General features: G+C 43.8%; 1 protein-coding gene across 8 annotated transcripts in view; it reads left to right on the top strand.

Moving 5' to 3' along the window:
• The window catches only part of Pgant9 (polypeptide N-acetylgalactosaminyltransferase 9), a 214,801-nt gene that overhangs the window by 146,637 nt on the left and 55,168 nt on the right, over positions 1-12,996 (top strand). For all 8 annotated transcript variants that reach the window (XM_067347569.1, XM_067347565.1, XM_067347562.1 and 5 more), the window contains one exon: positions 1,923-2,133. In XM_067347569.1, coding sequence (XP_067203670.1) covers positions 1,923-2,133 — 211 coding nt within the window. The remainder of the gene's footprint in view (positions 1-1,922; positions 2,134-12,996) is intronic.

Raw genomic sequence — 12,996 nt, 5'->3', positions numbered from 1 at the left:
CAGGTTTTTAAATTCTATAAAAGTAAAATTAATTCATGTTTAAAACATTTTCTGCTTTTATATAACTTGTTGCCGAGGCATTTTAATTTAAGAAAAATAATGTAATCTAGAGAGAAAAATTGGTTTCCACGTTTTATAAGTCTTTTTACCTCGAGAAGACCCTCTTACCGTCGACTGTTTATATTTCCTACGCGTGCGTGTGTATGTGCGCGTTGATCGCGGAAAAGGAATGGGAAGAAAAGCAAACCGCATCGCGGAAGAATATAGAGCGAGATACGACTCTGTATCCGCGGGGAAGATCCTCAAAGACGAAAGTTCGTTCTCTCGGGCGCTGCCACGAGCGTAATAAGGAACCTTTGGTAGTTCACCGCGCATCCTCTTATTGCCAGACGCGAAGTACGAATAAGGCTCTCATAGTACATGGATCATCCCTGGCGATATTGTCGGCGTCTCGCGGCGACGAGCAGCACGATATATATTACGTGGAGGGTTGCTTGTCTGTAAGCGAGGATCTTGAATGATGAACTTAGTCTGTCGTCTAGGTTGAGTGCCTCTCATGAGCTCTCGCAGGAACTTCCCGTACGCCAGCGCGCGAAAATGACGTGCTAATGAATTTAAACATCTTCGCTCGCGCGCGCGCGAATGCGCGAGACTCGACGCTCGAGGAACAAACGAGATAAACGTGCGCGGATGAAGGGAAAGAGGCTGGCGGGCAATTCTCTCTCGGAGAAAAGCCCGCGCAACGGTACGGCCGTCGTTGATGCACGACGCGAGTTTCACCGCCGAACTTCGTGGCGCGGCCGGGTCCCGGCACTAAAGCAATTTGTCGTCTTCTTTATTGTCGCATCGTACACACCGGGGCCCAACTTTGTCGACTAGGGATAAAATTATTTTCAGGACAAGCGAGCGGGCGACCGAGCCAAGCCGGAGTCGACCGTATCGCGAGGCGTATTCGCCCTCGTTTGGTTTTAGCCGGGCCGGCGACGCCGCGGCAATATGGCACCGACAAATAAAACCCAAGTTTATGCGCGAAAGCTCTTAGAGGAGGTATACCTCCGCCTCCGACGCGATATGCCCAGCGGATGTGGATGTACTGAAAATTCAATTCCCAATGCCCCTTTTCTCTAACGTCGCGTTGTCGTCGTCGCCGCCGCCGTCGCCGACTCGTTCCACCTTGCGCTGACGTTAAGCACCACTGCTCTTGTTCTGGCGAAACAAGAAAAGCAACGGAAATTAGCTGAAACTAAAGCGGAGCGTAATCTAATGGAGCACGAGCGGAGTAGCAAATTCAACGCGAATCATTACATCGTTTTATTTATCTTTTCATTTCGTCGGCGCATAAGTTACACGATCGCGACTTTTTTGCGTGACGACTTTCTTAAATCGTAATAGCATTTTAATTTTAATTGCAGGGACATCTCTTTGTCACATTAAGCTGGACGTTAACTCTATTTTTATTAAATTTTGGGACGTAGCACGAATTCTTCATCGTTAAAAATAATATCAGTTTGCTAAAAAACGCCACTTTAATTTTTCCACTTATCGCTCGCATAAGGGCGATCAGAAATTTTAATTAGATTCCTAAGCTCTCTTAAAGGATGTATATAATAATGAATAAAAATAAGATAAAGTTAAAAAAATGATTTATTAAAATGTAATTACGCCTCAAGATTTAATATAATTTGTATTATCGCAATAAGAATATTTCACGACATTTTAATTACGCTAGGATGAAAAAGTAGCATAATTATAATATTTTCGTAACTAAAGTTAATCGCTATGCGAAGTCGCTATTAATCTTGCGACTCCCGTCTAATTTGATGATAAGGCAAATTCGACGCACAATCTGCAATCTCGTTGTAATCAACTCATTTGCCAAACACGTCACGACGTCACTCATTTGTGATCTTTGGTGGCTTTAGATCCCGTAGGAGGTGGCGGTGTGCTGGCTTTACCACGGGAACCGGATGCTTCTGCGCCCGGCGAGATGGGCAGGCCCGTGATACTGCCGACCAACATGTCCGCACAGACCAAGAAGCTGGTGGACGACGGCTGGCTCAATAACGCGTTTAATCAGTATGCCAGCGATCTCATCTCTGTGCACCGGTCCTTGCCCGATCCACGCGATCAGTGGTAAGTAATATTCACATCATCTCAACGTGCAGCGGATCGTTAAGGTCAAACTAGTTCGGCCTCTATTCGATATTATTGATTTTTCTTTTTTTTTCTATAAAAATATAAGTAACTTTATTAGCGATGCTTTATGACGGCAATAAAGCTTTTGTCACAAATTGCCCTATAAAAGACACATCTTTCATAGGATGAAAAATATTTTCTGCAGGAACGCGCGGTTTATTGCATTTTGAAACATGATCTCCCTTCATCAGTATGATATTTGTCATCTGAGAAATATACACAAAGTGAATGTGAAAAAGAACGCGCGTTTAAACGTAACTAAATGTCCCCCGGGGGGTGGGGGGGGTGAAGAGGCGGGGAAGCGTTATATCCGGTATAAAAAGGATATAACGTGCGCGCGCGCTCGTCTCCCTGGAGGGCAACGAGAGTAACAACCAGCGGCGCTTCGCCGATCGAAGTGGATGGGCCGCGGTAATGCGTTAGAGAATCGTGATCGTAAATGTCTCCTGCCATTTCCTTTTATTGCGAACAGTCGCATCATAACGCGGTCGTTGATAAAACATGCGGGTCAAAGGTCACGCGACGTCGTGAACCTAAAAGCTACTACTCTTCATCCGATTTCCCCCCCCCTCATTCGTCTTTTTTGCGAGAAAGAGGATCGCGTTGAAATTTGATGCGCACATAGAAATGAATCATGAGAAACATTGGTACGTTATGAATGATTTTGGGTCAAGAGGCTTCGCGAGTGCATACGCGTCGACGAGAAGAATTCGGACGGAGTATCGCGAGCGCAAGATGCACTCGAGAAGAGCAGCAGCTGTGCGTGGTATCGTAAAATTAATTTTCTAATGGCGAAACTTGTTACTTGCGTTCGCGCAACTTGACTTCTTCTATAAATAGGATGACCAGATGTTCTTCTTTCTCAAGGATAGTTATCGTCGACAAATATGTTTTCCCTAGAAATTCTATTTCACTCTTGTTAGTTAGAAATATATTCTTTTTTCTTACTTTATGACTAAAATATAATATTTATTTTCGTTGGTTTAATATGTCGTACATTCATTTATTTTATTTACAGACGAACAAAAGTGTTTGCATTCAATTAAAATTGGTCTTGCGTTTATTTTCACTGGCTGCAGGCGGTATTGTGAACGGTATCCATTAATAAAGTTTCTGTTAAATGTCGATATCACATGTACACGATCGGAAATTACTTTTCTTTATTCTTGCGTTCCGTTGTAACAAAGTGCAGTCCGTTCAAGCGTAATGCGCACGCGATCGCTGAGGATATTAAAATCGGCTTTTGCGGGAAACATTTCATACGAAGTGCGGAGGACGCCCTCGCCTTGAGTAAAATATGCAACGGCGTTACGAGGAGCGTTCTTCTAGTAATATTATAACGCAATGCCTCATGTAATTTGCATCGCGCCATTATTTTAATTACGGCACCAAGTTAAACGCGCAGCTATTATATATAAACATTTCCCTTGAACGAAGAAGAACAACCCCGCTAATGTATGTGTACGTATACGTGCACGCTATATGTGCGCCCGAGTTATGCTAATGACTCGCTATTCCGAATTCTTGTTAACGTTGCAAATTATTTTCCGTCTACGTCGCAAATGCAATTTCACGGAGAGCGTCCGCGCCCGCTCTCCTGCGCGAAGTACTACGGGTACGTGTTACGCGTTGTTTAATTAATTGCACTGTGCCTAATTTGTTGCGCGAGTTGACCGTAATAGTCTACGGCGAAAAGAGTACGGCGGGCGACGTAGTTCGGAAATTTAATCATCGGAAAATGCGTCCCCGGAAATTAATACGTAGCCTCCGCTGTTCTTACGTCATGCGGGAATACTGAGGTTTCCCGCACAGGGACGTTTAAATTATTTTACTGAATATTGTGTGATTTTTTTCATCCCACATATTCGATTTTTTTTTTCGCAGATGGACATAACACTTGTGTAGATTTTAAATTACTTCTATCGAAATTTAATAAGAAAGCAATACTCAAATCGTATATCGACAGATATTCAGATATGCGAACCTGTTTGCGCGACGTATCATTTTTTAATATTTCTTATCCCGGAGTTATATTATTCGCTGTGAAGTCTTAATTATGCAAATGACGCCAAACGATTGATCGAGAATTCCGTTTTATCGTAGATCGACGTGATTTATTTGACCGAGATTGCGCAGATTGTCTGTGTACAATGCCTGCGGTACGTCCGAAATATGTTTCCCGGTGACCGTAAATTTTCGCTAAAACTTCGTCCCGGAGGCGACGGCGGCGTCGGGCCGACCGCGGCAGCGAATTAACCCCATGAATATTAATTACAATTTACATGATATTAACCGACATTATCAGGACAGGTGGGCAAACTTCGTGGGTGCCTGTTGTTACTGACACTCCGCGGAGTCGCGTCCGTAACTAACGGCTGGGATAAAGGCACCGTCACACCGGCACCGGCGCACAGGTGTGCTGTATGGTGCGCGTTTGCAAACAGGTGCCCCTAATTTAGAGACGCGAGGACCATTCGGAGAGAGTCGGTGATCATTAATATCACACGAAGCGGAGTATGGGAGTTTCTTGTAATAAAAAATAATTAGAGCGCATTATGTTTTCATCGAGCATCCTGTCGTACCAATTTGTCGTGTAATAACTCTGAATACATTCCGTATTTCCCGTATACGAAAGCGTATCACCATGTTATTAAATTGAATGAAATACAATCGATCCGAATAGATAGATTTTACACAACGGATAAATTGGTGAAAAGAAGGAGGCGATAAAATAAACGTTTTATCTAATTAACAGACAATAAAGAGAGAATAATAATCCGATGCACTGATAACGTACGTCCATTCGTCCAATATACGTGTCTCTGATTTTAACACAGCTTTCTTTGTGCAATTTTCTTGTAAAATATTTCTCTTTCAGCGAGTGCGACGCGAATGATCGCCACGGGCTTTTTCGTGAAACAGAATATAAATATTGCTTTTATCGTGTGCGCGCGTTACGTTTAAATATATGTCGTAATTGGAAAGTACATTCTTGACGGCTTAAACGAATTAATTGTGAGCTTTTGTTGAATTAGCGGTCGTAGAGTCGAAATAATTAGCGATTACGATCGCGTTACTTAACAAAGGTGCAACGCGTCGGCAGTTATTAATTAATAATTTAAACACCCGAGGGTGAGTATAATTACCGCGGTGGACCAATCATTTAAAGTGGTCGTTATCTCCGTTACGGTATATTGTTTTTTGAATATTCAATTAAGCGACCTTCAGTAACTCTCTCGATATGGCTCATCGTACGGGGAACTATCTCCCGTAACGAATCGTTTAATTAATTTTACAGCCGATATAACAGTACCATTGTACAAAAAAAAAATACCAATCTCACTGGCAACTAGGATTATCGAGATTATATGGAAAGTTGATGAACCAATTTTCAGTATCTATGCATCACTATTCCACCGATTTGTAATATAGAATATAGAAAAAACGGAAAAGAATTTAAATTATTTACTTATTTGTAAAATCTGAAGTTGACGATTTTGCCTTTTGTTTTGTGTTATGTTGCCTTGCGATTTTGTATTAAATTCTCCAATATCACACTCTTATTTCGATAATATTATGTCACATTTCGATGAAAGAAGTATTAAAAGGAAGAGAAATTTCTCGATATTAAATGAAGAAATTGTTGGACGACATCGTTCAACAAGTCAGAGATTGATTCTCATAAATTGTGAAGATAAACAGAGTCAGTTCAGTTGATGTTGCGCCGCGAAGAGTGGAAAGATCGGATCTGCCCGCCGTGGCGATAAGGGATATGAAATGAGATAAAAGGTCGCTTTTCTCGCGGTTTCCCCGATCTGGCGACTCCGCCCAGGCAGAGCTCCGCGGAAATGGAAATTTAAATATGCAAATGGCGAAACGGTCCGGTTTAATAAGCTGCTCCTTCAGCGACTGTGAAATTCGCTTGTGAGGTTTCGCTTAATTATCACGTTACCAAACAGCGCACAGGCTATTCTTATGTTTGCGGTATTTGATTTTCCAAAAGTTATTATGTGCAAATATAATAATTTAACGGAGAATTGTGCTTCTTCGAAATTGCATATTACGCTTATTATTTTCGATTTATATATAATCATATTTTATACCGCAAAATATTCAGTAAATAAAATTATACCTTTTACATTATAGTAAAGTTAAAATAGTAATTAATTAATTTCCAACGTGTTATGCAAAGCTTTTGCTCAGTCGTCTATTTAATGTTGCTATTAATGTTAATTTAAACGAGCATATACTCAAAACTGCTTAATTCTTTCGAGAGTTACGTGATTACGTGTAAATTATTGCACACGAGTATTTTACGCCATCTCTCATCTGGCCGCAATTAAGACTTAATCCTCTTAATCCTGAAAACGAATTTACGATGAAAATTCGAGTTTTCAACGGTTAATTTCCTGCAGGTAGCGCGTAGCGGTCCGTTTCTCATTAGCCGAAAAGTTTTCTTGTCTCGGGATGTACCTCCTTTCGAAGCGTCGAAGAGACGGGGGAAAATTGGTGATGTTGTTTCCGCCAGCTAGGCGAAAGGAAGGCAAGAGGTGTTGGAAAAAAGGCGATATCTAGCGAGAGTTTAACAAGGACTTATGGCCGGCGTGGCTCGCTATCCGCCAGCAATTTCTTGGAAGAAGCTTGCATCGCTGCAGCTGCCAGCGACTGTTGTCGCTTATTGAAAGACATTAATCGGTACGCTGCGAATACTACGTGTGCGAATATTACGCGTGGTTTAATATCATTTTGAAATATATATACGAGTGCGGAATATATGCGAATCTCTCGATCGAGTTTATTTGAGATTCCAGTCCATAATTTTGTCCGTCTGTATTCACCGCCGGATCAAATTATCGCTGTGCATACACACATACACACATTATAAAAATTTAACTGAAATATTACATTTTCTCTTTTCATATTAACGATATTAAGCGAGACGCACCGGCGGATTTCCGTACATACGTACTCACGGATTCATTTACCGCGATTACCACTCAATAGACGCTTTTTTTTCTCTCTCTCTCTTTCTCCCCGTCTGCGGAAGGGCCGAGGCAAACATAATGTCGTAATGCGATTCCAGCGAGCCGTCCGCCGCATAGACGTACCGTGCGGAAACACGCGCGCGACGGATAATGAAAAAATATGTGTTGGATCCGGCCGGTTTCGCCGCTTGATTTCCGTATTCTACGTGGCGGGTTAACGCGGGCCGCCAATATTTTTCAATTACCAGTCGGCCCGGCTTTATTTAGTTTGCTTATCGTCCTGTACACGCGTTCGCACTTAGATTAAATCAGGCGTGTGTTTTTTAAACGTAGACTGGGATTTCAGCCGCATTCGCAAACACGAATGCAACGAACGGAACGGACGATCGCGATTGATTATTCTGCTATTATCGCGGGATCGGTTTTCAGTAGACGCGCGGATATAACGCCCGAGGAAACGATCCCGTTAGCTTTCACCGTTCGTCAGATCGCGAAACAATGGCCGCAGTGTGTTTGTCTTATTTTTGCCGATACGTTTCGATGGTCTTGCAACAGTTAACTCCCCGTATAATACCGCGATATATCCTTTAAATATTCTTAATACTTTAAATTATCAATTACATTACAACTTGCAGAAACTGAAATCCCTCTAAAAACATCTCGTAATTGATATAAATTAATGAAAACAATTTTATTAATTTATTTGAATAATTTGAGCCAAAGTCGTAATTTTTAAGTTATCTCGTAATTGATTACAGTAAAATTAATAACGGATACGCCGTTGATAAAATCTTTGTAAATGCTCGCAAAAAAAATCCATTATACAATAAGAATGAATAATAAATTTTCTTGAATCACTATGCTAAGTTATATCGAGAAAGAAATGACGCGTACAGTTCGACAAAATTACTTTCGAGGCGGAAGGGAAGAGTTCGCGAATGTCTCCGCAAATGGCCATGGCATCATCCTTGACCGGAAGGAATAAGTTGGCGTAGGAGCCAAATCGCGGCAAGAGTGCAAAACGATTTTGACCGGCGAAAGGGCTGCGGGACCATTGTGCGCCGGCTGGAAATCCACTCGCTAGGATCTATTGTGGCCTGGCCGGCTTCCACTGGATCTCCCGTCGCTTCCGCAGGAACGCCGGAACGACTACCGTTAACGTGACCGTATTCCGGACCCCGAGCGAAGACCGAAAGAACCGGTAGTTGTTGCTGGCACTACCGCAATTCGTTGTCAGGCAATGCGCCGAAGCTGCGCGGATTGCTGCCAGTCGATGTTTGCGCGGCTTTTATCGCCCCCGGGCATTTCGTGCTTTGCTACAAGCTGGAAAACGATCGGGGTGAGCGATGGCTGGTGAGTTTCCTATCGCCCGTCATTTATAATAATAATATCAGCGCTTCGGCTTGAAGTTCAGATCGCCAGTTTGTTTTCGGATTACATCGCTGAATAATCTTCGATAACGTTCTCCGAAAAAGGAATAATATATTATAATATTGGAAAATTAATAGCGGAAAATATATTACGTTGATAAGCGCATCTGCAAATCCATCTCACGTTTCAAGTTCCGCACGCATAATCGGCATTTCGCTGAAGTTAGATCCGCGAACAGCCCGCAAACCGATTCCGAGTTTACTCCGGGATAAATGTAAGGTTGGCAGGATATGTGGAAGAGGCGCGCCGCGAAACTTGCGACCGAGGAAAACTTTCCGAGTTACGCGGCGGGAGTAGATAAGGGCGCTGAAGAGCGCAGAAAAGCCGGGCCGGGTCAGGACGAAGGGCGGGGACTGAATATCGTCCCGGGGAACTGGAGTGCACTCACGAGGACGTCCGACGGCCCCGGGTACTTTCGCGTCCTTCCACTCATCGGGCACGCCCGGGTCACGGATTGCGGTCGTCGCCGGCTACCGCGCTCGCGTGTCTATCACGACCGGGACCGAAAAGTACACGGCGGTTTCCGGAAACGCGTGCGGGCGAATCCAACGGCCCGGCAAGTTTTACGATCGCCTAACTACCAGCTAATTTTCGTGTGCACGGCGCCACGTTGCACACGTTCGTTACGCTCGCCGAGCCCGATGTGGCTTTGTGCGAGGAAGCGCAGAGAGAAAGAGAGAGAGAGAGAGTTAACTTTGTGCTCGCGCCATCGCGACGCCGTTGCCCCATGGCGAAAAATAGACGCGTTGCAAAGGGACTGTATAGTTGAACTTGTTAGACTCGATGTTATTGGAGCGCCAGGTTTCGTGTTATGGCCACTGCCGCTGTATCACTGGAAGTCTAGTAGAGAGTATCGCGCACCGTTTCTACCTCTCGTGAATGTATTGCAGAATTAATAGATTTTAATAATTGGAGCGTTGATTTAAAATTTTCCGTCTGAATTGGAAAACCGATAATTGACTATAAAAATTTGTTGCGAATTAAATAGATTTTGCAATTTCTCGGAAAAACAATTTAAATTAACTGATTGCAATTTTTGCGCGGCGCGCGCCGTGTATTTCTTACAAAGCGGAGGGAAATCAAAGCGTGATCCGCCGGAACGGGCGAAACGGGTTACCGCACTTGCGTCTTTAGTTTAGAACCATATGCCAGCTGGGCCAGATTGTGTCTTCTCCAATATGACGCTCCATCCCTAACGAACTAGTTCACCTTAATACCTTTTACTCCAAGGATTAAGTTAAGTGAAAGCGCCTTATCGCCTTAACGATGATCGACGTCCACGATCTCGCTCTCGAGATCGTTAAGTAAGACTCTCCGCGCATCAGCCATCGAGATCCCGTCTTTGTTTATCGAAGGTTAAGGCCGGCGACAACTCGATTATCGGCGTTTTCCCATCGCGTTTCGCAAAATTTGTTAGACGTTTGTTTCAAGCAAGAAACTGGTTTAGTCGTCCCAGCATCCGGCTCGAAGTTATTAGGTTACAGAAGGGGCTGCATCAAGAGCGGCTTGCTAGAATAGCAATTACGGCGATTATTAAAGAAAATTAGCCGACGTTCGTTCGTCGATCACTTAAACGCATCTGCCTCGCCGTTTAATCACAGTCCGAGATTATTCTCGTCGTAAATTGAGGGAGGAAGAACGGCTTTTATTTCGTTCATGAGCGTAACTACACGGAGAAAATGAGCGGTACAGAGTGGAATGAACTTTAATCAATTTTAAGATGAGGAAGAATGCGTCATAAAGTGAAATTTACATCTAGTTTCTGTTAAAAGCTCATGTCGGGATCGTTGAAAACAAGAGAGAGAATGCACGCCGGCCGTTAAAAAATGAGTATACTCGCATCCCTGCTTTTCACAAGAAGGTTTATACTTTTTTCTTTGGCGTCTGAAAGCCTTTCTTTATCATACGTTAAATACATATTGTTTATACATTTTCCGGATACTGCATTTTAAAGTATGTAAACCAGCATTTGTGTACAGTAAAATGTGAAATGGGATAAATGTGTAACAAAGTTCAAAAATCAGAAGAGTAATATTTTATTATATATTTTCACGTTTATAGTAAGAGAGAGAATTATATTTTTATTTATAAAATATTCACTCTTAAATTGACATATTTCCATTTTCTCGTGCAATTTTATATTTAAAATCTCTATTTTATTTCTCATAATAGCGTTTAGAGTAATTTAATTATTTCCTCCTTGCATAGTTTTAGCAGCTGGTTTATCATAATATAATGCCGCTGCATGTAATATGAACCATTTTATGAGAAATTTATGCGATGCGCTAAAAAAAAGATAGTTTCATTAATTATCATATATTAGTAATAAAGATTAAATCTTTTCCCTAATAATAACTGACAAAATTTGCTATTTTACGAGCGCAATTATTAATTACCGTCCATCCATTGCATTCAATTACGCAAATTCTGGGACTATCTATCGTTCTAATAAATGCCATCATCTCGCTCAACTTAACGCCCGGTGCCCGCGCATTCTCTCGTACCGCGTTCAATCACATCAAGCTCATAATCACGTTTCATCATTCCACCGCAAGTTCTTGATGCCCGCGCCGGTGACAATCCACGCTCTCGGAGCACGCATTCCGGAGATCCCCGCCGAGTCGTCTTCTCGTCAACAACACGATTGTGCCGCGCGTCGTGACATCAGAAACGTTCCAAACATTCTCTCTCCCTCTCTCTTTGCAGTTTCCGCGTATCGCCTCTTCTCGCTCGATGTAAACCCTGCGCTCGGCGCACGAAATACCGCAAAGCCCGTAATTCCGACAGGAATCGGTAGGGACTTTAGACTTTTTTCCCCTTCTCTCTCTCCTGTATTCCTCGCGAAATGTCTCGTATACATCACCTCCAGGAGTCTCGGAAGTAATTGGATTTAGTGCGATTCCCTGAATCCTGTCTCAAGCTTACTCGACCTGCCTTTGCCCCGCCGCTTCGCGCGCATCCCGATTTCAGGATCCGAAGACACTTTCGAATCGATGGGCCACGTCGAGCGCGAGGTATCGTGAAATTCTCTCGAGACACGACGGCCGGAGGGGGGAGGGAGGGAGGGGGAGAGGGTAAGGAATACCGGCAGAGCAGGGGTCAGACTCGAGCGGAGGATAACGGAGGGGGGGTGACGGGCGGGCCAGCCAGGCTTGACAAGGGTATCTCGTATCGCGAGTGTCCGTATCCGAAGCTTTGCGCGGTGGCAAGTGGGCGAGAGCGGGTTTGCGAACCTCGGGAGAAGGGAGAACGGAGCGGTCGGTTCGATCGCGCACGGATTCGTGAGCAGACGAATCAAGATAGCCGGCTGAGAAATAAAGTGTTGCGACCCCCGCCGGCTGTCCCGGAGAGCTGCTCCTGTCGAGCCGCTTAGGGGCGACCGTGCGTTGCAGGCGGTCGGGCGTTTTTGTTCTTCTTCGTGAAGGATCGCGTTTTGTACGCCCGAACGGAGTACGCGCGAACCACTTGACAGCTTGCTGCGAGAGGGCGAAATTATTCCCTTTGTTCTGGAACGAAGAATCCGGAAGAATGGAATTTTGTCGGATGAAAGTTTAACAATCAAAAATGATCAAAAACAACGTACACGTACTGCAATTAATTATAATATCGGAATATTTTTCAATCGCAAGTTCAATTTTGTGACTATTTAAACGGAAAAATTGCACGAATGGTATTGAAAATAATAAAGAATTGGACAAATTGATATTTCAATAAAATAATGTTTATACTAACGAAATGATATAACACTTAATAACGCATTAAGCGATCGCCAGAGGCGATCGGCAGGAACGCGAAACTCATTATTTGCGCAAACGTCGATCGCGTCTGACGATATCAGCGATGCGGTGAAGGATTTCTTCAAACTCCCCAAAGTAAATTGCTGAGAGCGGCAGAAGAGCGGGAGGGGTAGGAGGGGAGGAGCCTCAAACAGTTTCAGACCCGCAGAATTAACCCAGACTGCGGGGGCTAATTAGCATTATCTGCCGTCAGGCCGGGAAATTTACTTTGCGAAACGTCCAATTAAGCCGGCAGGACAAGACAATGGTCCGTGCGCCGTCGCGGAATTGCGCCTTCAAGGACGCAAACAATCTTACGTATGCCCGACGCACTCGCGAGTCGAAATTGCCAGAGTGGCCAGAGATAGAGACTACGCGGTGGAGAGATGAGGGGGAGAGAAGGGGTGTCGTAGTTGAAAGATACCACGAGTGGAAAGGGGGCTATTATATTCGCGCTCGGGGAACGAAAGGAGAGTGACGCGATAAGACAGCTGGGAGAGCGCTAGTGGGATAGAAGACGAGACATGTATGATGAATAAAAAGGACTTCGCGATGCGTAAGATATATCTTTCCTATTGCTATGCGCGAAACGAAAAGGAGGGAGAGAG

This window comes from Linepithema humile, chromosome 1, assembly GCF_040581485.1.
Source record: "Linepithema humile isolate Giens D197 chromosome 1, Lhum_UNIL_v1.0, whole genome shotgun sequence".
Taxonomy (NCBI): Eukaryota; Metazoa; Arthropoda; class Insecta; order Hymenoptera; family Formicidae; genus Linepithema; species Linepithema humile.
Note: the sequence above shows the minus strand (reverse complement) of the source record. Positions and strands in the feature narration are given on the sequence as shown.